This window comes from Staurois parvus, unplaced genomic scaffold (genome assembly GCF_062004578.1).
Source record: "Staurois parvus isolate SC_StPar_1 unplaced genomic scaffold, SC_StPar_1.0 ptg000001l, whole genome shotgun sequence".
Lineage (NCBI taxonomy): Eukaryota > Metazoa > Chordata > Amphibia > Anura > Ranidae > Staurois > Staurois parvus.
Window position 1 is genome coordinate 3,592,398 of NW_028317797.1, and position 24,853 is coordinate 3,617,250.

The following is a 24,853-nucleotide window of genomic DNA, read 5'->3' on the forward strand; positions in this document are numbered from 1 at the left end:
AGATCTGATGTTTTACATTTTCTGAGCAGTGTACAAAGCTCACGTCATGTTTCATTAGGTTTAGTCTAACAGGGAGTACAGTTTTATGACTGAACTCCAGCAGCATGGTCCATACAGCACGTAACACACGCTCAAACAAGCCGCGCACTGCACGCTGCGTGACGTACAACGCTTTGCCCTTTCTGTTTCCAGCTAGAGCTAGTTCCGCCCGCGTATTCCACCAATCAGTGCACGGATCGCGGAAACATGGCGGCGCAGTAGTTTGAAGCCGAGTTAACGTCTCTGTCTTGGGCAGTGTTACCGTTTTACCGGCAAGCTGCGTTTCCGGGGGGAGGGGTATGGCGAGCCGGAGGAGACAGGTCGCCGAGAAGGCTCGGCGGACGTGCGAGGAGGAGAAAGAGAGAAGAGAGCCGGGCAGCTCTAACCGGGAGAACCCGGGCAGAAGCAAGAAACTGAGCCGGGGCCGTAAAGCTGCCTGCCTGTCCAGCCCGGCCTCCACCCCTGTAGCCTCCAGGAGTGAGAAGGAGGAGGGTATGGCGGCCTGTGGGCATACTGTGTACAGAGGGGGGTGCAGGCTCAGCTGGGACTGTGAGGCCTACACACCACCCCGCTCATTAGTGATGTGTCTGGAGACTGATTGACAACACACAGGAGATACTCCCCTCTTTCTTGCTGATGGGGATGCTATGGGCGTCATTGCCAGCGATGGAGCGACACACAGACCAGTATAATGATCCCGTAGCCAAAGACAACTCTTCACCGACAGGAGCGCTATACTGGACGAAGGAATGTTCATTTCTGTGCCGCTCCATCACTGGTGATGGTGATCTGAAGCTTTTGCAGCGGCATGAGAACCTGGAGAGTTGTCACCGGAGACGTGGTCACTAGTGATGAGCTCAGGTGTGGTCAGATCTCAGTCCAAACCTGGCAGAAAGCCGCCACCTGTACTGGGCCAATCGTAAGCAGCATAGGCATCCCTCGCCTCAGCACCACTACTTCTTGTATATGCACGGCTGCAGTGCAGGGAATGCACGGCTGCAGATGATTGGCACAGTGCAGTGACAGTTTACTGTTGCTTTCCAACTGGGATTTGAACATGCCTGAGCTCTTCATTATTCATCACCAGTTTGTTGAGGACTAAGGCTGACCCGTCTAGTGAGGGAGCCACTCCATAGCAACAGGTATGCAGTCACATAGGGATCCTGTTGCTGGTGAGTTTTTCGCAGTGACAGGCTCACTCCTGTGACATGGCTCTTAGGCTGCATTCACACTACGAGGCCAGAATCACTACCATCCTGCCCACAATTCTAAGTTGTGCAAAATCGCATCATGTGTGTTTGGATGCCATGCATTTCTAATGGCACCTCACAGTGCAATTTAGCAGTTTAGAAAGGTTCTGGAGTTTCTTTTGGGTTACGCACTGCATTTTGGCACGATTCTGTTGCTGCAAAATCGCACCACATTGAGGTGCCTTTAGAAATGAATGGCACCCAAACATTGTGGTGTGTTGTGCCACTTTTGCAGTGCAGTTTGGAATCTAGGGCAGAATCTCTGTGATTTAACCACTTGCCTACCGGGCATTTATACCTCCTTCCTTACCAGGCCAATTTTCAGCTTTCAGCGCTGTTGCACTTTGAATAACAATTGTGCGGTCATGCAACATTGTACTCCTATGATATTTTTATCATTTTTTTTCTCACAAATAGAGCTTTCTTTCGGTTGTATTTACTTGCCTCTGGGTGTTTTATTTTTTGTGCTATAAACAAAAAAAGAGCAAAAAAAAAAAAAAAGTTTTTGTTTCTATTATAAAATTTTGCAAACAGGTAATTTTTCCCCTTCACTAATGTGTGTTTATGAGGCGCCACGGATAGGCGGGACTGATGAGCACTGACTGCTGGGCACTTGTGGGCGGAACTGGTGTGTGGCACTGCTGGGCACCGATCATCTGGGCATTGATCATCAGTGTCCGGATGATTGGTGCCGGTCCCTGCTCTGACAACTGCCGGTTCTTGGCAGTACTTTCCTCACACCCTGACAGCATTTCCCGGTGATCAGCGTGTCATTGGACATGGCTGATCACGTGGTAAAAGGCCGCTGTGATTGGCCTTTTACCACATCATGTGATCAGCTGTGTCCGTAGGACACAGCGATCACGGAGATCGCCAGGGGCGCGCAGGAGAGTGTATATGACGGCCTCCCAGAACTGGACGGCCGCAGTGCAGCCATCATTCGACTACCTGCAGTCGGCAACTAGTTCAAGTGCAAATGCAGCCAAAGGACCATGTCACAGGAGCTAGCCTGTCACTGGAAACAGGATCTGTAAGGGGCTGCATACTTGTTGCAATGAAGTCACTCCTTTACTAGCTGGGTCAGCGAGATGACACTCCCTCACTAGCAGGGGAATTCACCAAAGTATAGGCTCGGTAAGGGAACGATTCCACAGAGTTAAGTGGAAGCCTCTCATCGGTCATTCATCCTTGTCACATACATGGTGCTTAAAGCTGTATCAAACTTTCCCTATGCAAAAAATAAAAAATTCTCCCTGCAAAGTAAAATCATAATGTGCTTGAATGCATCACATACTAGCACATTATGAGAGACTTGCCTTAAAACGAAGCCCTCCAGTGGCATGATGTCACCATTGACAGGGCTTCCATCTTCACTTCCGGGTTAGTATTCTCCGGCCATGTGAATGGCCGAGCCCTGATAACATCACTCCTGTACATGCGCAAAGGATTCACGGCCAATGCACAGAGCTCTGAAGAGATGGCATGAGTATGCTGTCCCTTCAGAGTGCATGCGGCAATGATGTCACTGGTTGCTGCTCAGTGGAATATCTCTGAAACTGCACGTTTAGGAGATATTTATTTTACCTACAGGTAGGCTTTATTATAAGCTTACCAGTAGGTAAAACTATCATAAGAGTTTACTGCCACTTTAAAGCCTAAGTTTTATCTAAAAACAGAAACCTCAGCACAAGGGAAATATTTTATAGTCAGTAGGATGTGTCGCTTGTGCTGATTCTTTTTCTGGTTGTAGAAATCTTCATACATTCATGTCCCCCACTCTCGCTGTTATAATCTTTTGTGGGAGTAATAGAAGCTGTCAAATTTTCTCATCAAGAGAGCCTGACTGTTCCTGCACTTTCTGCATCAGCTGCTCCATTCATAAAAGCTATACTACAGCTTCTATGAATGAAACAAAATCTATGAATGGTGGACGGTCAGATGATTGATATCTTTGCTTCCTCCATTGATAGAGCCAGTTTGATTTACAGAAGCTGTAGTACGGCTTCTATGAATGGAGCAGCAAGGAGGGCATAGTTGGGCTGTCCTGATGAAAGCCAGTAGTTGTTTTAACTGGAAGATTGAGGAGGGGGTGAGGTATGAAAGAGGATTTCTACTAAAAGAAGATGAATCATCACAAGGGACACATTCTACTGACTATAAATTATATCCCTTGTGCTGAGTTTTATTTTAGCTACACTTAGGTTTTAAAGTAGACCTATTGGGCAAATTCATTTTGGATAGAGCAAGGGAGGGCTATATCCCGTCAGTTTATATTTTGCCATCTGTGGCCCATTGGGGCGATTCACCTTCACTTCCTGTCCCATAGCCAAGCAGGAAGTGAGATGAAATCCTTGCAAATTAAGGGAATTCTTTGGGGACCCCCAGGTCACCAGAACTGGTGCCCCCGTTTGAAAAAGTCCACTTTATTACTTTTCTACAAACAACCCAAGTAGCTCCCAGTTGTCCTCCTTTGGAACCTGATCTCTTTGCCTCTTTCCTCAGTTGTCCCTTTTTTTAGCCCAAAGGAAAAAAACTCTATAAATAAAAACTCAGTTATATCAAAAGATCGGAGGTGTGATCGCTAAGTGCAGTCATGAGCCACATTTGGTAATGGGAAGGGGTAGAGATGTGTACCTTTTTAGAGTTGCCATATCTTGTGGAAGAAAATAGCAATTGACAAGGTTGTCCAACCCATTAATGGTTATTTCACCCCTGAGATTCATTGATAGTGGTGCATAACACAAGCAAACAAGTTGCCTCTAGTGATGGATATCCTCTACCTGGATCAGTGCTGTTTACTGTACAAAAAATAGCTTCACTGATGGCGGATAGTACACACAACACTCTTCCAGCGCTGTGACTGAGCGTTCTTGTTTTCATACAGCAAAGGACCCGCTGTGTGTAGTGTCTGGCATCAGTAAAGGTATGATTGACGTCATCATTTGAGATGCCTTATTTAATTTGTGGTGTTTCCCCAATTTTTTTTTTCTTCCCCCTTGTTCAGCTTTAAGTCAGAAGGTCAACATGTGACTGCAAGGTAACTAGTGTTTTCAGGTCGTCGGCAGTGGCAGTTCAGTTTGTTCTTTCTTGACGTGGGTCTTTTGTCTTCCAGCTAACAAAAATAAACAACATGGTGAAACATTTTCAGCATTATGAAAAAGTCATCATACCTGTCCCACTACCCATGCCACCATTTGTCTTTGTACTGAATTGATATTTAAATACAATAAAAAATGTAGCGCTACTCCTTTAGGTACATACACACACACATATATATAATACATTAATTAGTGATGTGTAAACTCAAAATTAAATCAAAGAAAAAATTTGTGATAGTGATATCAATTAAAATTAATTGGTGCCCATTACTCATTAGATCTACAAAGTTAAATCAGGTGACTTAAAACCTGTGAAAAAAACATTTTCATATATATATATATATATATATAATTCTGTGAATATAAAACCACACGTGCCTCTCGTGTAGTGAAAAAAACAGAATATAACAGTAAATAGAACAGTGCTCTCAAAGTCCAATGAATGCTGATAGTGACCAAAGAACAAAAAAACACTCGTGCTTCCAATAACTACTGATGGTGACCATAGATGCTGCAACTTGCCTGGAGAGGAGCCATTGGTGGAGTACTAATTTCTGAGAGATTTGGGTGCGACAAGGAGCAACATTTGGAGTGATAGTTATCTTGGAGGATCCGTGAGGGGATCCACTAAAACGCTTTGATCCGCAAGGGTCGAAGTGATGAGGTGAGAGGCTTATCCAGATGGTGGTCAGATTGTCATATTCACATGCACCCAAATATCTACACGAGTTCCTGTTAATCTATGGTCACCATCAGTAGTTATTGGAAGCACGAGTGTTTTTTTGTTCTTTGGTCACTATCAGCATTCATTGGACTTTGAGAGCACTGTTCTATTTACTGTTATATTGGGGTTTTTTCACTACACGAGAGGCACGTGTGGTTTTATATTCACAGAATTATATATATATATATATATATATATATATATATATATATGAAAATGTTTTTTCACATGTTTTAAGTCACCTGATTTAACTTTGTAGATCTAATGAGTAATGGGCACCAATTAATTTTAATTGATATCACATACATTTTTTCTTTGATTTAATTTGATGTAATTTTGAGTTTACACATCACTAATTAATGTATTATATATGTGTGTGTATGTACCTAAAGGAGTAGCGCTACATTTTTTATTGTATTTCTTTATCACAATCACTGGTATATGATTTAATATTAGCAGCTTCTCCTGGTGTTTTTTATATAGTTGAAACACTTGGGAGCGCAGGAGGTTCACACCACTATTGACTCAATTGATATTGCTGTTGACAAAGCTTGCAGCACTCCTAGTTGTGTTGGATTTCTGACCTCTGCTGCACTCCATTCTTTCCACTGGCCTGCATTCCACCATTGTGTTGCAGTGACAAGGGGTTACTGGGAGGAACCACAAAGCACAGATTGGTACCAGGCTTCTGATGTTCCTGGATGTGTTAGATGCTAAAAATTCTTCAGGCAGTGGTATCTCTCAGAGAAGAATGGTGGGACATATAGAAGGACTATTATGATATTAAAAGGCTTGATTTCCATACAACTTTTTTTTTTTCCAATGTGTCCTGGTGACGAGATATTTTTAAAGCAACGCTTTGCCCATGCAGGTCTGCCCCTTCCCCTCAGCAGCATATACTCGTCTTTCCTTCACTCCTCCACCAATCCATTTGGCACATTAGTACTTCTGAGTAATGAGGAGCATGTGATGTACTCAGTGACAGTGCTGTTACATGGCGAGAGACCACATCGCTGCATAAGCTTTCACTAGAGTGATGTGGTGCTTATGCAGGGTTGCTTCTCATGCTCCTGCCATCTATGGGGTTATTAATTTGAACATGTTGCTTTGCCCTGCAATTTTGTGTTTGTTTTCCTGCACCCATTTTATATATTTTTTTTTATTTGTGAATCCTTCAGAACAGAACAAGAAGACGCCACGATTGCGGTCTAGGTGCAAACCATGGGACATTAATTCTCCTTCCAGAGATACAGAGCAACATCATGAAATATTTTGGGATCCCAATTCACCGACTTGTTTTAAATTGGGTATTGCTATGTTAATAATTTTTCTTTGATTAGTTCGGTAACTGTTTCAAAGAATGACCTACTTATTTTGGCAACACTGCTGTGCATAGAGTTTGTAAATATTCAGTAAATTACTAAAGCCTGTTCATGCCGCGTTCAGTTTAATTCATTGCATAATGGATTTGGCCTTATACGCCAGTTCAGAAAAAGTAATCATTGCAACATGAGCATTGGGTGGATAGATGTTGATTCCATGGCCTTGTGCGCACTGGACATTTTTACAACTGCTCCTATGGATATCAGGCGTTTTTTTTTTTTTTTTTTTTCTCTTCTAAACTCCCCTGCATGTTAGCCTATGTGTCCATGCACACATAGGCTTTTAGTAGCATTTAGTGCCAGAGAGTTTAGAGACTGGAAAAAAAACTCACTGCCAAAGCTCCCAGGAGCAGCATGTTAACTTAGGCATGTTTAGCACATGAGCGTTAATGCATTTCAAAGGCCAGAATTAATTTTTTTTTATTCTGGCCAATTAAATCATTTAATGCTAAAGTGCTTGATTCATGTAAACGCACCTAAACACTTGTAAAAGTGTTACACTTTTACAAACCAAGTTTTTTTTTTTTTTTGCAAAAATGCTGCTGACTTCTAGGAGAGTTAAAAAAAACAATGCTTGGTTATTGTCCTTTTTCAAGGGAGTGGACATTGAGGGGCATTCAGTCAAGTAATAAGAACTTATTTCTGGTGATATGACCCCTTTAACATGGTCTACACCTAATTCATGAAAGTTGTGTGTCAGCTTTGCTAACAGTACCAACGTATGGTTCCCACATTTCTTGCTACTTGCACTTTTAGAATATGTTGCTATCTACAACAGATTTTAAAAGAATTACGGATATGCAAACTGGCATTATTTAAGACCAACTGTAAGTGTTCAGGATTGGACATATGTGCTGTGTGCATTAATGACTGCTTCCTGCTCAGGGCTTGTGGAATGCTAGGACGCCAGTAGCCATCGGCTTCCTAGTTCACTCATCCATGGGCCTATTCAGTTGCTGGCATGGAGATTCCTGTGCTGATGGAAAGCAGTATGGTTGGCAGCTCTGCTCCTAGTCTGCTAATAGCCAGAAATTGAAGTTGCATGGGAGAGAGGGTATGTGTAGAAGAGATAGTGCTGTACAAACTTTGTCTGGAGGCAGTGGAGACAGCAGGGCATGGAGCTGGAGATACGTAGGAGCATAGCTCAGGGATGTGGATTTCTCTCTCATCTCCCTAGGTTCTTCTACAGGAAGTGTCTTGCATAGTATTGGGGAGACCGAGCACAGCAGCATATAATGCTGGCTGACATTATTGTCCAGGTATGGCCATAGCCATATTTGGGTAATTACATGAGCCAGAATTCCCACCCTTTGTTTATGTTCAGCGATTGGCTGGGGACTCTACCAGCCCGCAGCTGAAGGCTGGGAATAAAACACACTTCCTATGGGGGCCCACCTCCATGCTCATTCCTAAACCCTGCTGTCTGTGTCTGTAGACACAGACAGAAAGCTCACTTAGTACAGCCACATAAAATATGTGGTTTCTGGGGGTTTAGATCATAAACCTAAGCATAATTTGCATCCTTTACTCCCTTTTATCCCCAGTCTGGACAACTGGACTTGTCATTTACTGATGGTGTCCTTCTATATTTTTCCCAGACAATGGAAAGAAACAGACTTCAAGCAAATGTACTGTTGAGATTTCAGATATTGTTAAAAGAATTGCACCCAAGGTAACGCGGCGCATGTAATTTATAACCTCCAAACCATGCCTTAATATTGGTTGGAAAAAGCCAATAGGATATGTGTTTCTGTAGTAAAAATGTTTAAAGTACAGCTGTCATGAGACATGGGGACTTTTGTTGTTGGGCTGTGTCTAACTTTAATAGGACAGAGCCTCTGACCTGTGACAATGCAAAGCATCATCAGGACATCCTGATAACTGGCATTTTGATAAATGACAAAAATCAGAAATGGCAGCCTATGTATTTCTTTCATTAAAGATTATTTTAAGGGCATATTCATATATTAATTTTGTTTTGACAAGTGAACTGTGGTGTGTTGCAGTGCCATTCATTTAGAATTAGTTTTTTTTTTTATGTTACATCATTGATTTTTGCCATTACTGCCAACTGTGGTAGTGCATACCAAAGCTTGAAGCTGATTTTCAGCAGCTAAATACACAAAAAAATACACATAATACAGGGTGTCCCTAAAGTCTGGACACAGAGACAAAAATAACAATAAATGTCAATACATTTTTCAACATTTTATTTAATTGGAATAGTAATAACATCTTCAATGTGATTTCCACCATTTGTGATGCAAAATTCCATACGCTTTGCAATTGTCACATGAACCCAATGCAGTCATTACATATTTCCATAATTTTGAGCACATTTCTTCATGATGTGTTCCTTCAGGTGATTAATTTCTGTGATTTTTTTTTTTTTTTTTTTTTTTTTTTTTTTTTAATTGCGTACACCTCATTTAGCAAACCCCAAAAAAGAAAAAAAAATGTTCACACATATTGATATTTCCTATGTGTCCAGACAGGGACACCCTGTAGAGTTGTTTTACCTTCCAAAGTACTTGTATTGCTGTCTTCTGTTCTTGTCTTGTCACACATCAATTCCAGCTTGCAGACCTAACTTTTTTTTCTGCTGGAGATAGAGCAGAACTATACCCACCTAAACAACATCACCTCCCTCTTCCACAAATGCTAACAATGTGTGTATGTATGGTGTGTGTGTGTATATACACACAAATATACATAGATAGATATCTCACAAACACACAGTGCTCAGTATAAATGAGTACACCCCTTTTGAAAAGTAAGATTTTAATCAATATCTCAATCAACACAAGAATCAGGATGAAATCCTTGGACCCATTGTCAGACTCTATGCTGGTGCAGTGGCTACTGGGTTCCTTCTGGTGCATGGCAATGCCCGGTCTCATGTGGCGAGAGTATGCAGCCAGTTCCTGGTGGATGAAAGAATTGATACCATTGAATGGCCCCCACGCTCATCTGACCTAAATCCAATAGTGCACCTCTGGGATATCATGTTTCAGTCCATCTGACACCACCGGGTTGCACCTCAAGACTGTCCAGGAGCTCAGTGATGCTCTAGTCCAGATCTGGTAGCTAATACCCCAGGACATCATCCGCATCTCATTAGGAGCATGCCCTGATGTCAGACATGCATACAAGTGTATGGGGGCCATTCAAACTACTGAGTACCATTTTGAGCTGCTGCAATGAAATTTCAGCAAAATGGACTCGCCTGCTGCATAATTTTTTCACTTTGATTTTCAGGATCTCTTTGAATTCAGTCCTCTGTAGGGTGATAATTTACATTTACATCAAACGATGGGGCATTCTCACGTTCCTAAAACATTACCCAGTCCATATCAGTATAGATATCCAGCATGATATTTTTCTGATGTGTTTTCAAAGTGTTCCTTTAATTTTTTTGAGCAGTGTATTTTTTTTTATTTTTTAATTGAATTTTGTATCACTTTTGGGTTTCCGGCCTAGTTTGGGCTCACTTCCTCCTGGAACTGCTACAGCACAGATATTCCAGGAGGCAGTGTGTTGGCCCCAATGTATGAATGCCAGCTCCCAAATTCCTGAAAGACACTGGTGGAGCATCTGTGCACGTACTGTTTTTTTTTTGGTTTTTTTTTTTGTTTTTTTTTTTGTTTTTGTTTTTTTTTTGTTTTAAATGGCAGTGTGGAACAGGCAGGTGGAGGTAGATTGGCAGTGGTTTAGTTCTTCTTTAAGTACTAGGCTCTTCTTCCTGCTTCAGTAGGTTTTCAGGGACTGTGGATGAAATGTCCACAAAATAATATAAAAAATATCTCTTCCAGGAAAAAAAGGCCCCGGATTCTGATGCTTCCTACTTCGGTGTATGGATAGGAGATGATGCAATCCCCTGTACTCCAGTAGTAACCCGAACTAGAACTAAATTGCATAGGTAAGGCTTTCTTTTTCATTTTTTGTTTTGTTTTCCAGAAAAAGTAAAAACATGTCAGCAGTCACAGGTAGAAAAAGACAATACATATTTCAAAATACTTCTTGGTCCCTAAGTAAACACTAGTTTAAAAGGATCATGTGAGTATATTAATAACTGTCCCTACTGTGAAAACATTTTCTGAGAAATAACACCCAGAGTTTATAGGCGGTGCATTTGAGTAAGGTTTTAGAAATTGAGTTAGGAGAGTGTAATCAAGTATTTGACTATATTGAGTGTCTTGTAGGCCTAGGAGAGAGAATGCCTCCTTTCTTAAGAGATCCCACTGTCTCAACTTGGTGTATAGAGTCATTGGCCCCTTATTAAAATTATATGAATGGGACAGAGAACGCTTGGGAAGGCCAAAAGTATGTAATAGGGTAATGCATGGGTAAGTCTTATTTGCATGTTTATAAAAGTAGTTGAATCACTTTTGGATTTCCGGCCTCAATCAGGCCAAATGTCGTTGGTCCTCCAAAACATTTGGTCTTTGTGAGTAGTCGAGAAAAGGAAACGGTGGTGGTGTTGGTGTGTGCAATGCATGAGGTGGGTGGGTTGGCGACTCCAATGGAGGAGGTGAAAGTGACAGATAAACATTCTGTAGTGTTATTCCTAACACCACTAGTACAATGATCTGCCATTAGAGCCCCAAGAATTACATCCAGATGTAAGGAACACATAACATTCTGCATACAATACAGCTCTTGTGGCCAGTTACTAATCCCAAACACAAGTGATTCTGAAGGTTCTGCCTGCAGGGTAGTGTCAAAAATGTTAGATCCACAGTTAACGTTATAGAAGTCTTCCAGTAAACTTTAGAAATAGCTATGCTCCACTGTTTGTCCTTTTAAAGGATAAGTATGGTCAAAGCTATTTTAGCCCACTGTGGGTTAAAAATGGGTCACAGGAGTGCAGAACGAACTGCTTCAGCTGAAGTCACAGCGCTAGTCCAGGCTCTGGAAAGTTCCTGACAATATGGTCGGGATCTGCCAAAATGCTTGACTGGCAGCTGGCTCAGCCTCCCGGCTGTTCCGCTGGGAGACTGAGCAAGCCACTCCCTCCCCAGCTTGGCGCTCCAGTGAGCGCTTAAGGGCCAGAGCAGAGAGGCGGTGACTGACAGACACTGCTGTCTCCTCAGTGGAGGGGAGAACTGTGCAATCAGCTGTGTTTGATTGCACAGTTCTCTGGAGAGCCGGCAGGGGACACATGCAGCATCAGATCTATGGTAAGTATACTTTTTTTTTTTTTAACCCTGTACTTCTGTTTTTATTGGTATGGACAGCCTCATTTACTAGTCTGGAGGTGACATTGGGCAGCATCGAAGAGTTCCCGTATTTGTGCATTTTAACCTAGATATACTTCTTCTGGTTTGTGGCAGATTTATTATGTGTGACCATATTCATTTTAACCAAAGAACTGGATTTGTGAGCTTATTTTTCCCATTTTTGATTTTACTGTTACAGATCTAGAATTCTGAAAACAGAAGAACAGCTCATGGAATTGGCAAAGCAGTTAGACAGGAATTTGGTTGAACATAAAGTCCAGAATGATGATTCCTTGATAGAAAACGGAAAGAAAGTTGTTACTGACGGTTGTGCTAAGGAGGATGATGATGACTTGTCCTTGGAGTACATCCCTGCAGAAGATGAAGTATCTCTAGCATTGAAATCTGTTAGCCAAAGCTCAGGAGTAGCAGTAGTAACGAGCAGTCAGAAGTCTGTGGACCAGGAGGCTGAAGAAGCACTTAATGCTCTATTTGATTGTTCTACACAGAAATTCAGTGGACGGTTAAGCCAAACTTTGTCACATGTTTCCACAAGCAGTATTCAAGAGTGTATTTCGGACACAGGGAAAAATCACCTACTGGTAGAATGTACAGTTCCACCTGAAAGCAGTAAAAGTTCGGATAATTTTCCTTTCATTTCAAAAGTACATTCAGATATGCTGCAGTGCGAAAAAAAATCTAAGCAAGCTATGCCTATTGGAAAGGAACCCGTTCAGTCCTTGGATATGGCTCATTCAGCATCAAATAGCCAGGATGACTTTGAAGATGACTGGGGAGAAGACATTCTTGAAGACGATTCTTTTGCTATGCAGATTACTCAAAATCCTGACTTGATTGCTACTCCAAAAAGTAACTTATGTTCGAAAACACCAAAAGGTGCTAATTTAGATACTGTAAGAGGGAAAGAAGGTTCTGTCTGCACAGCTAAGGTCATTACCTCTAATAAGCCAAATAATTTTAAATTTGTACCCCGGAAGGTAAATGAAGATGGGGGGAGTAAAATGAAAACCCCTGACCTAAAGAGAACTGAAACTTCAAATGTGAGGAGAATAGAAGACAGTACAAGAGACAGAGCAATTACTAGTGCTCCTCTTATAGGGTCATTGGAGGCACAGGTTACAAAACAAAACACCTCTGCCCCAAAATCTTCTACAAATCCTTCCTCTAACTTTGGAGTATCCAAAACGTACACCTTTTCATCAAAGCCCTTAAACTCTAGAAAAGAAAAGGATGAACTAACCAAAACGGGTATCCAAGCTGTACAAAACACCCATGCTGGCTCTAAAAACAAGGACTCTGTTTATGCTGATGAATGGGATGATCCTAAGTTTTCTGATGAAGTCTTAGATATGTTCTGTGAATCTGACAGTCTGTGGGAAGATCAGGACAATGATGATGACCTATTGTATCAAGTCTGTGATGATATGGAAAGGTTAACTCAGGTTCAAGCATCTGAGGGAAATCACGTTTTCACCAAGAGTGTTGTCACAAATAATAAAGCTGAAACCCATGTTACCACAAACTATTCTTATGCTTCAAATAAATCCAGTGGGTGTGCGTTAAGTTCTAATAAAATAACTGCCAAAGGTGTTTCTCCTGCATCTGTGAGTGGAAACTGCTCAAATTCCCTTCAAAACAGCTCCATGCAAAGGACAAACCAGGCTTCTGTGACATTCAACCGGTCAAACTCTATGCCTTCTGCGACAGAGTCTAAAAAGTATGAGCCTCAATCACAAAGTGTAAAGAATCCACAATCCACCACAAACAATGCAAGAACTTCTCAAGCACCCGCAAAGTACTCTTTTACAAGAACTAAGCCTTCTCAAGCACTGTCTGCCCACACGAATAACTCTCTTCCTGGAAACGAGAGCAGTTCTAAAGTGACTCAGAGTTATGGTGATAGTAATAAAAGAAATCCCTGTTTGCAATCACAAGTGCTTTCTGGTCAGCAGTTGGCATTAAAACGGCACCTTTCTGAATCGACTATACAACCATCAAAAGGTATGTGAATTACTGGTAGGGCTCATGCACTCTTTTCAGTTAGGCCCAGATCAAGAGGCTCTGGCTTTTAGGTGTGAGTGAAAGGTACAGGCGCACTATCCAGCCCTGGTGGTAGCAGCCTTTTAAACCTTTATTAGAGGTTGACAGCTGCTGCGGCTAGATGGGGCTGGATGGTGCACCAAGCAGTACTGAAGTTTAGTGTGGTATGTGCCCAGAGCCAAATGCTCAGAATACAGGATGCTTGCATTCCATGCATTCGTCCACTTAGTGCCTCGTTCAGCCGTAGCAACTGTCAGCCTCTTATAGAGTGTGACACTGCAGACAGCAGGGCTGGATTGTGCGTCTGTACCTTCTGCCCACTCCTAAACTCTGCAGCCTCATGTATTGGGGGGCTACATGCCCAGTGTGCAGAAGGCCTTACAGCAATTCTTTAAAGGATAAGTTCACCTTTTAACCAAAAATAATAAATTCACATTTTTTTTGCAGGTAAAAAGAAATGTGCATTTATTAATTTTGGTTGCAAGAGCCCATAAACCATTGCACCAGCGATCAGCATTTCGCTTGCGCCATGCAGTTCTCCTGCAGATCTCTCACTATTCTTTACTTGCCCACATGGGATGTACTATTAAGCAGATATACTGACAGGAAGAATCCGTGAACTACCACGGCGCTCCACAGCACGTGGCAATTCGTTGAGAGCTACAAGTCAACAGCTTCTATGATTGACAGGGCTTGTAGTAGTACATAAATTCATAGAACTCTGTGAATGAATGACGCGGCCGTATGGGCCTTTACTGCTGTCATGGGGAGGGGGGGCAGTGATCGGGCAGCCATTGTAGCATTGGGAGCATGTTACAGGTTCCACCATAAAAATGGGTGGAACCTGTAACATGTTCCCAAAGGTGTACTTATCCTTTTAAGGACTGCTGCGAAGTCCAAGCTGGAGTAGCAGTCTGCTGTATAGAGACTTGGTGTGTTCCCCACTTGTATTGTTGCTACTGTATAAGTCAGATTGTTCAGTCTTGTCTCTTCACCCTTTCCTCCATCTCAGATTTTGACTTCTCAATGTTTTTAAAGCAGGGAATTGATGGTTATTTATACACTGATCAAAAAAATTAAAGGAACACTTTGAAAACATATCAGATTTCAATGGGAAAAAATATCATGCTGGATATCTACACTGATATCGACTGGGTAATGTGTTAGGAACGCAAGGATGCTCCATTGTTTGATGGAAATGAAAATTATCAACCTACAGAGCACTGAATTTAAAGACACCCTGAACATCAAAGTGAAAAAATGTTGCAGCAGGCTAGTTCATTTTGCTGAAATTTCATTGCAGCAACTTGGTAATTTGTATGGCCCCCACATTCGTACATGCATGCTTGACCATGTCGGGGCATGCTCCTAATGAGATGACGGATGGTGTCCTGGGGTATTTCCTCCCAGATCTGGACTAGAGCATCACTGAGCTCCTGGACAGTCTGAGGTGTAACCTGACGGCGTCAGTCGGACTGAAACATGATATCCCAGAGGCATTGTATTGGGTTTAGGTCAGGTGAGCGTGGGGGACATTCAATGGTATCAATTCCTTCATCCTCCAGGAACTGCCTCCATACTCGCGCCACATGAGGCCGGGCATTGTTGTGCACCAGAAGGAACCCAGGAGCCACTGCACCAGCGTAGGGTCTGACAATGGGTCCAAGGATTTCATCCTGATACCTAATGGCAGTCAGGGTGTCATTGTCTAGCCTGTAGAGGTCTGTGCGTCCCTCCACGGATATGCCTCCCCAGACCATCACTGACCCACCACCAGAATGATCATGCTGAATAATGCTTCTCTAGACCCTTTCACGTCTGTCACTTGTGCTCAGAGTGAACCTGAGTCCAGGTATCGCCTCATGCTACCAATAGTGACACTGACCCTACCCAAATGCAAAACTAGTAAAAAAACAGGCAGAAAATGTCAGTGACCTCCACCTGTACAACCTTTCCTGTTTTGGGGGTCTTCTCATTGTTGCCCATCTAGTGTGCCTGTTGTTAAGTAAATTAACACCAAAGCAGTTGAATCTAATTAACAACCCCCTCTGCTACTGAACTGACCAGATCAATATACCAGGAGTTTAATTGACTTGATGCTATACTCTGATTGAAAAGTGTTCCTTTCATTTTTTTGAGCAGTGTATTTTGCTCAAACAGCAGACTGAGGTGGATTTGACATTATATTCTGACAGCGTGTCCTACTGCTATCCTAATGCACTGATCAGCAGCTGCAGCCGCTAATCGAGAGAGGTTTTCCTTCGACAAAAGTCGGTCAAACGATCAACTTCTGTCAATCACGGATAGCCAAACACTGATAGAAATGTAGGTGGTTCCTGCTGAACTGGTCAAATTTTGATCCATGTATGGGCCAGCTCAAGTCTAACACAATAGTGTAATTCTCCCTTGTTGCCTGAATTCTATAGTGGAGTGATTATTTTCTGGTTTGTATGGGACATAGCCATGATTCTAGTAAGGAGCAAAAGAAGCAGATCTGTAAGTGGTCGGTATAATGTAACCTTTTGTTCTCCTTACAGTGAACCGGTCCTATTCTGATTCTTTTTATAGCCTGTTTTTTTTTTTTCTTCTACAAATTCTTACCATCCCTTGCTTTCTTGATGTCACATTTGCCCTTCAGAGCCTCAAGTAGGAAGTCCATGTATTGAGATGTAGCAGTTTGTGATACACGATTCACCTGTATGTTTCCCACCAGGTGAAATCAAATCATTTTTCTTTTGTATATTGAATATTCTTGCTAATTAAGCATTTAAATATAACCCTTAATTTGGGGGGGAAATGGTTATAATTGTCCTAAAGTCACTTTTCAAATGTTATTAATAAGATTTCCATTAACTTCTGTGATTTTTTTTTTTCCCCCAGCTGTCCCATCTACAAATTTCTTTAATGCATATTTGCAATGGACTTTAATTTGTAGTCAGGATTTCTCTGTTACTGTAATTGGCTTAATACCCCCCTCCCAGCACTGTGCATAGTGGCTGAGATCATGTGAAATTTAGTTTGAGATGAAGTATGGTTTCCCTGTCATCTACTTATTTGTTTTTATCCTGTGAAGATCCTAGTGCCACCAAAATTAAATAAACTGACTTCTAAAGTTAAAATGGAAGGCATGTCAAAACCTAACTAAACTTAAATCAATTCCCACCCCCATTCTAAGCCTATTCTATCTACCCTGCAAAAAGGAAAGATACCTATACTTTATTCTGAAATTGTTCTGGTTCAGTCACATCTCTCCAGTGCTGGCTTCAGTGAAGAGGAGAGACTGCTGACAACGGCTGCAGAGCCGGGTTGATGGCATCATGCATAGGTTTACTACGGGTTCATTCATGTCGGGTGTCCCTCCACTACACTGAAGCCGGCGCTGGGACCTGATCATGTCACCAGAGCGACTTCAGATCAAGTAAGCACAGTCACCTTTTCTTTTACAGGGTAGATAAAATAGGCTTAGAATTGGGGTGGGAGTAAATATAAGCTTAGTAAGGTTTTGACTTGCCTTCCACTTTAAATGGTAACTTTTTTTGTTAACTTATTTAGTTGCTACATCCTTCTTTTTTCTTTTTTTTTTTAAGTTTTTAGTTCTAAAAATGTTTCTAGTTAAAGTGTTACTTAGCCCAGGACTCTGCATTCACTATATCTGGTTTCCCACAGTACACAGAACATGGAAATGCAATTATTTTAGTAAATATACACTGCTAAATGCCTTTTCTCATCATCAGTCTTGTGACTTCGATCAGTGTCCAGCAGAGCACTGGTTAAAGCTTGTAGAAGGAGTTTTCATTCTCCCCTGACTATCCTTTGAGGCTGCAGGACCCCTGCCCTCTGTCTGGACAGTGCTGATTGGCATGTACTGATCACATGCACCCTCCCAAGAAAAAAAAAAAAAAACACTCTAATAATACACACCAAACTGAGCATGTGCCACTTTCCCCCAAGGCTGTGTTCTGTCAGCAGATGGATTACAGACTTTGGAAGAAGGGGTCGGATCAGAGAAGACAGGATCAAGCAGCCTTTTTACACAATGCAGAGGATTAACCCCTTAGGTTCCACAACGAGTATAACAAGCATGCTTTACTGCATATACAGACTGATTTTACTGTTGTGGGTTTAGTAACACTTTAAATCTGAAGCCAGCTCAGTTTTTCTAAAACTGACAAAATAAAGATTATGGAGGATTTTCCTTTATGGGAGTGTAATGTACTCAGTTGGTGTAGAGAATTTGCCTAGAAATGTAATTTCATCTCATATAATTGGCTCAGTGCTATCCCCAGATGTAGGTTTTTTTTTGTTTTTTATTACAATGCTGATACCGGTCATGTGACTACAGTATAACACAAAGACAATCCCATGTAGGCAGTAAGAGTTTCAATGTGTGAAATTCAAAAGAAATGGCAGTAGGTAGGACTCTGCAATGATGATTGCTGAAAGGTGTGCAAAGTACTGCTCACTGCGAGGGGGGGGGGGGGGGGCTGCACTTTGGAAGGTGAAGTTTGTTGGCTGTCTGAGCCAATCAGAGTTTACAGTGAATGTGTAAAAAACAAACTGATAGATATAAAATACAGCCAGCTAGGCCTACTTTTGGTAGCTGTTATTCTCTTCCGCTAAAGCTGTCCAGCACTTCCTGGTAGTGACTGTCTGCCTGCCTTTGTAGGTGAATGAGAAATACTGTAGGCATGACTAGATGAGTCCTTTTCACATCTATTAGTAGCTTTTGTTTTGTTTTATATTTCACGTTTTCAACCTATGGAGGACTTTAGTATTTATGCTGTGCATTCTTTTTCTGTTCTAGTTTTTGTCTCAGAAGATACAAGTAAGAAGTGCTCAATGGAAGAGATTGAGCGGAAAAAACAGGAAGCTTTGACTAGAAGAAAAATGAGAGAAAGAGGGTGTTCCAGTGACAATGCACCTACATAATGACCGAATAACATCCACTGTTAATCTTTCATAAAAACTAACTTTTTTTTGTTGGATGTTATAGTTTCTCTGTGAGAAAATACATAATTCACAGCAAACACTATATTGTTATAGTTTTTGTTTTATTATAAATGTTTACAATGTCAAACTTTTTTTGTATAAAATATCCTGTTATGATCAGGAATAAAAATCTGTGGATTTGTATTCATCATGCTTTCATAAAACACTGTATCGGAGTCTATTTCACTACACAACAAAGCTGAAAGTTGAAAATATTTATTCAAGTTTTTCTGAAAGCATTTTCATATGTGTTTTGTTGGTGTTACATTTGCTTAATAAATATGTTTGTAACTAAAATCTTTGAATATCTGATAATACCACATATGATTTGGTAATCTTCCACATCCTGATATGGCAACCTGGCCTGTTTAAAGACTTAAGGATAAGTTCACCTTTGGAACATGTTACATGTTCCACCTCTTTTTAGGGTGCAACGTTCCAGTATCTGCAGCCTCTCCCCCCTCCTTGTGACAGCAGGCAGGGGATCTTCTACCTGCACCTACTGTTACAAATTGAAAATACTGCAGCCTTATGTTTCCTCTGAATTAATTCCTATAAGTACCATCAGCCGTTGCAGCTGATGGCTTGTAGTCCCCAATCAACTATGAGGGCGCTGGTGAGTGCTCTGGTAGTTCATTGATCTTCCTGTTGTCAGGCCTGTTCAAGGTATGGGCAGACAGTTATGCTGAGAGTATGCAGGAGCCTGAGATTGCACCTGCAATTGGCTGATTGCAGGTGCTATGCTCTGAAGACTCCTTTGGAAATAGAATAATAAATGCAAAAATGTACCGTACATCTATTATTTTTTTTTTTTGCTGAAAAGGTAATTTATCCCCTATCTGGTCTTTTCACTGGTAAGTGTCACGTGCCTTCAGTTCATATGTATCCAGGGAGAATTTTCAGCAGCCATTCCCATCTTGTGTTACCAGCTCTCGGGGGTTCTCACTGTGTTAGAATGTTTGGCTCCTAAATGTGGTCGCTCTCCCTCCCCTTCTGCCTATTTGTGGGATGATGAGGTGTTGGAGGATCATCCTTTTAAATGTGTGGAACATAAGGAAGCTGGTGAGGATCAAGACTCTTTTGAAGAATCCTCTCTGGAAGAGGCTCAGGGTCCTGGACTGCCACAGGCACAATGGACCACAGTTCTCCTAAATTAAGACTGAGAACTAATTTATAGGAGCCACTTCCAGAATCTACTTTGTTTGGCTCCTGGGAGCCATTAAAATGGAGTTCTTGCCTCCAAAGCAGTTTTCTTAACACGTCCCTATAGAGGAGTTCTTTAAACAATGGAGTTCTATAGACATTGATTTTGCTATTTACTTCCTGAACAAGACTGTTGTCCCAGTGGACAAGGTTCTATTCTGTGATGATGCTTTGTATAAGAGGCTAGAAGCCCTCTTTAAGGTCTCTTTCTCTTTTGATAGGTGCAACTGGTAGTGGCAGTGGTGGGCATTTTGCAGCCCCTCAGGTTTGGGCAAAACGTATACTCCAATCCAGGGAATTTTATCTTGAGAATCCATTTGTTAGATGATTCTGATCCTGAGGATTCAGTTGGACAATATTTGGAAAAGTTCCTGAGAGCTTTACTCGGTGGACACCTTGGAAATCTTAGGCAACTCTATAGACTGGGGGTTATGTTTGTCCACATGAAGAAAATCCTGTTGCTTAAGTGCTGGTCTATTGAACTTCTTTATAAGAAGCAGAGCGGTGAGTGTGCCATCATTGAATGTGTTCATCCAAAAAAATGACTGTGGGAAAAATCATGCTTTTCCCTGAAAAAGTAGGAAGAAACGACAAGTATAAAGTAGGGACCTTCAACTGTCAAAACGCAGTCACATGCATCAGGCTGTAAGCTAAAGCCTACCCCAGATTTTGCAATAAGAGCTGGAACTCAAAGAGCTCCAAGTTCTCTTCCCAGTGAAGGGGTGCCCTTCACTATTGTGGGTGGGGGGATACTTGTTGGTCACAACATGCCTGGGTCCAAGGTGTGGTGGCAAGAGGCTACAAGCTGGGATTTTCATGCTTTCTGCTTCCCACTCTTTATGCGCTCAAATGTCTCTTTGGATTCTCAAAATTTATTTGCAGCATTGGATAGGTTGCTGTCTTTCTGTGTAATTGAACCAAAACAGGAAGGAGAGAAGAGCAGCTTTGATTCAAACCTTTTCACATTAGAAATGTGTCACATTTCCAAAGATAAAAAACATAACTGTTCTTAAATATAATAAAAAATTAAGCAAATGAATGTGAACGAAAAGTAGCTGACAAATAAAGGCAATATCACAAATTGTAAACTAAGTTTACATTTCCAAAGATATCCAGCCTATTCTAGACCTTTAAGAGGAACTACACTGTATCTGAGCACCACAAACCAAAAGCGCTTTTTAAATTTGATTTTATAATATTTAAATTCACCCATCTATCCATGTCTCCATGCCTTATTTTGCTGATAAATAGTTTTGAAGCCCACTCCCTACCATCTCTGGTTGTGGCTATCTTGGGTAAAGGGAGATGATTCATGTAGCATTTACTTCCTGGAATCCATCTGGCCTTAGCTCAGGCAGGAGGGCGTGTTTAGCTGAGAAATTGCTCCTGAAGAGTCTTGGAATGTACGACATAATTTGCCTAGGCATGGAAACTAGGCAGTAGCTAAAATGTAAAAAAGTTTAAAACAAATTTTAAATATATACTTTCCTACTTACTAATGCTAGCAGCATAAAGATTCACAATAGTCAATGTTGACTGAGAGAGTCGAGTTCCATTTTGAGGGTCTCAACAGTTGTTGCGAGTGGAGTCCACCTTGTCATTGTATTAGTTCAGCAGAGGGAATTCTTGGCCTCTGCGGAGTTTAGGGATGTCTACCTGCACATCCCTGTCTTTCAGCCTCACCAAATGTTTCTAAGGTTGGTGTGGACGATTGCCATTACCAGTTTGTGGTGTTGCTGTTCAGTCTGTCCACTGATCCCAGAGTGTTTACCAAGGTGTTGGCTCTGGTTCTGGGTTGTTGAGGGCACAGGGTATCCCCATAGGTGGGAAATCTGCCTTGGTACCCATGCAATGTCTGGAATACTTTGGTCTACTACTGGACACAGCTCACTCAAAGGTGTTCCTTCCACTGGGAAAACATCTTTCCCTCAGGTGGAGTCCCTGAGGTCTCTGAAAAACCCTTCAACCTCAATCTCCTTCTGTATGAGGATGAAGGTTTCCGCCTTTGATGTGGTTACATGTGATCAATTCCACTCAAGAATTGTAACTCAGTATTCTCAGCCTGGGACAAAAATCTACAGTCCACACCTATGTATTTGAATTCAAAGGCCAGTTTGGATCTGGAGTGGTAGATCTCTTGCTGGATGTGGGAAAATCCTTCCTTCCAATAGCTTGTTAGGTTATGCAACATAAAATTGGGAGTGCAGCACTATAAAAAATAAATACATATGGTGCATACAATCAGCCGGATATGAATCCTACGTAATAGAGTCCTATAAACTGAATGGTAAACAGTCCCAGATAATAAATATGACTTCAATCCAAACGCGTGTGTTCCAGTATCCCGACATGAAGGTATAGAAAGATTGCCCACTCGCCGGAAGCGCAATCTTTATGCGTGTATAGAGATCTCATGTAGCCGAAGGTCCTGTGAAAGTATAGCCTGGTAATCGGAGTATCCTCTGGTCTGGTCTAACACTCTTACTTCTCCAGCCTGAACAAGTACCTGGAATACTGGACTGAGGTGTGGAGGCTCAGTGCCAAGTAGTAAAGATAAAAGTGCTCATAGTGTAGTATTGTAAAGGTTTATTTAGATAAAAGTTAATGAAGTAACAATATGAGCATAAATGCACAGGGTGATTGTGAGTAATAATAAGCTCCTAAATACACTGACCAGTGGAACCATGGGGTGGCCACCAAACCTCCTGATCCCGCAGCGTGACGTCAAGGCGTGCAAGGGCTCCTCCTAGGTGCGTTTCGTGTAATGACACGTCTGCCATAGAGGTGATGCCAATGCCAATAGCATCAAGAGGTCCGGCGGCCACCCCATGGTTCCACTGGTCAGTGTATTTAGGAGCTTATTATTACTCACAATCATAAGTACCCTGTGCGTTTATGCTCATATTGTTACTTCATTAACTTTTATCTAAATAAACCTTTACAATACTACACTATGAGTACTTTTATCTTTACTACTTGGCACTGAGCCTCCACACCTCAGCCAAGTATTCCAGGTACCTGTCCAGGCTGGAGAAGTAAGAGTGTTAGACCAGACCATTACCCCTGGCACCTGCCATCTGAGCGACCACCAGAGGATACTCCCATTACCAGGCTATACTTTCACAGGACCTTTGGCTACATGAGATCTCTATACGTGCATTAAGATTGCGCTTCCGGCGAGTGGGCAATCTTTCTATACCTTCATGTCGGGATACTGGAACACACTTGTTTGGATTGAAGTCATATTTATTATATGGGACTGTTTACCATTCAGTTTATAGGACTCTATTACGTAGGATTCATATCCGGCTGATTGTATACACCATATGTATTTATTTTTTATAGCGCTGCACTCCCAATTTTATGTTGCATATACAAGAAAGGCTTTGTGGTTCCTTTTTAGTGCATTAGCTGCTTATACGGTGCGCTCGCTAGCTCACATACTTACAGCTTGTTAGGTTATGATGATGGATGCCAGCCTATTAGGCTGGGGAGATGTTCGGGTGAATCTGTTGGTTCAAGGAATGTGGTTAGTGGAATAGACATTGGGTTAGATGTGTTAGTTCCATTGAGGTGTTTGCCACGTTGTGTATTTCTCTTTTATTTATCATTTACATTTTTTTCTGAGCACCAGCAGTATGGCTATACTCCTGGTGCTCTGGCAGGAGAGATATGACTGTTTTACACAATTACTTACATTACCACACTGCCCACCCCTCCTCTGTGAATGAGTTCACATAATGCAAAGCTTTCTGCGATTGAGTAAGGGAAGATGAGGGGCAGGCAGTCGACTCTATGGCTGCTTTGTAGACTTGTAGAATACCCACTAAACTGTTGGCATTCAGGTGTAAACAGTAAGTTAAAGAAAAAAGCTCAGTACCTTTTTAAATAGTGAGTTAAATCTTTGAGAATAGCTGGCATTCTTCGCTCTCTAATGCCCCTTTCACACCCTAAATGTTTTGTGCATTTTGCTGTGATTTTAGTGCAATCTGGATTCTGCCGGTGATTCTTATGTAAGATATGAGAGAGGCCTAAAGCTTAGTACACACGATGAGAAAATCGAAGGAACATTCATTCAATTTTCCATGTAACCTGCAATGGTATTAATTTGTATGAAAATTCTTGGCCCACGTAGGCAAACGTTCTTTCTTATGCTTGTGTATGATTGCTATGTTTGTTACTTCATTCTTCTGGGTCGTTCTGTGCTTCTGATCAGGCAAGCTTTTTTCTATTCAATTATTTCCATAGGATTACTGTAAACATTAAGCGAAAATTGGATGTTGTGTTCATGCACGATAACATTTTTCTAGCTTGCACCTTCGGTTTTTTTTTTTCGACTTTTTTTTTTCGACTGTCAAAAGCACTATAATAACAATCAACTGATCGTTCCTTGTATGGAAATCTTTGTGCGATTTTCTTATCATGTGTATGAGCCTTTAGTGTGGGCCCTTCTCTGATATAATGCAGCTCTTTCCTAAATGACCAAATAACATTTATTATCAAGGCATGTACCTTGACCATTGCTTCCAAAAACATGAACTATACGCTCTGCTGTTTAGGGAGGCAGTTGAAGAGGCGAGGCTTATGTGCCAAAAAAAATTGCACACATTTAAAGTAAAATTCCAGCCTAAACCTAACTACTCTTAAAATTGCTTTGTTCCTCCTCCTAACACATATGCCAACTAATGTGTAAGAAAGATATATGCTTACCAATTTTCAGCCCTCCTCTGTTCCGGTCATGTGATCCTTTATGACAGCTGCAGGAGGGAGAAGAGTGTGCATAAGAATGCCTGGGAGCAGAGACATTACCCATAGGCCCCAAGACCCATTGTTGTTGCCACTTCCACCTTTCCCCTGCTGATTGGCACAGGACAGCCAGATCACATGA

At 41.6% G+C, this 24,853-nt stretch overlaps 1 protein-coding gene across 1 annotated transcript; it reads left to right on the forward strand.

Annotated features, from left to right (window-relative positions):
- Positions 1-238: 238 nt before the first annotated feature.
- ETAA1 (ETAA1 activator of ATR kinase) lies at positions 239-19,059 on the forward strand. The gene is made up of 6 exons (XM_089677780.1): positions 239-531; positions 6,290-6,418; positions 8,092-8,165; positions 10,306-10,412; positions 11,912-13,734; positions 18,578-19,059. Exons 1-6 carry the CDS (start codon positions 339-341, stop codon positions 18,700-18,702), a joined length of 2,451 nt encoding a protein of 816 aa, XP_089533906.1. The 5' UTR covers positions 239-338; the 3' UTR covers positions 18,703-19,059.
- The last annotated feature ends 5,794 nt before the right edge of the window (positions 19,060-24,853 follow it).

Bases quoted from the DNA above. Each gene is read 5' to 3' on its own strand.
- ETAA1 (XM_089677780.1), top strand. From the start codon at position 339: ATGGCGAGCCGGAGGAGACAGGTCGCCGAGAAGGCTCGGCGGACGTGC. The intron at 8,166-10,305 runs GTAACGCGGCGC...TATCTCTTCCAG, and splicing joins TTAAAAGAATTGCACCCAAG to GAAAAAAAGGCCCCGGATTC. The intron at 13,735-18,577 runs GTATGTGAATTA...TTTCTGTTCTAG, and splicing joins GACTATACAACCATCAAAAG to TTTTTGTCTCAGAAGATACA.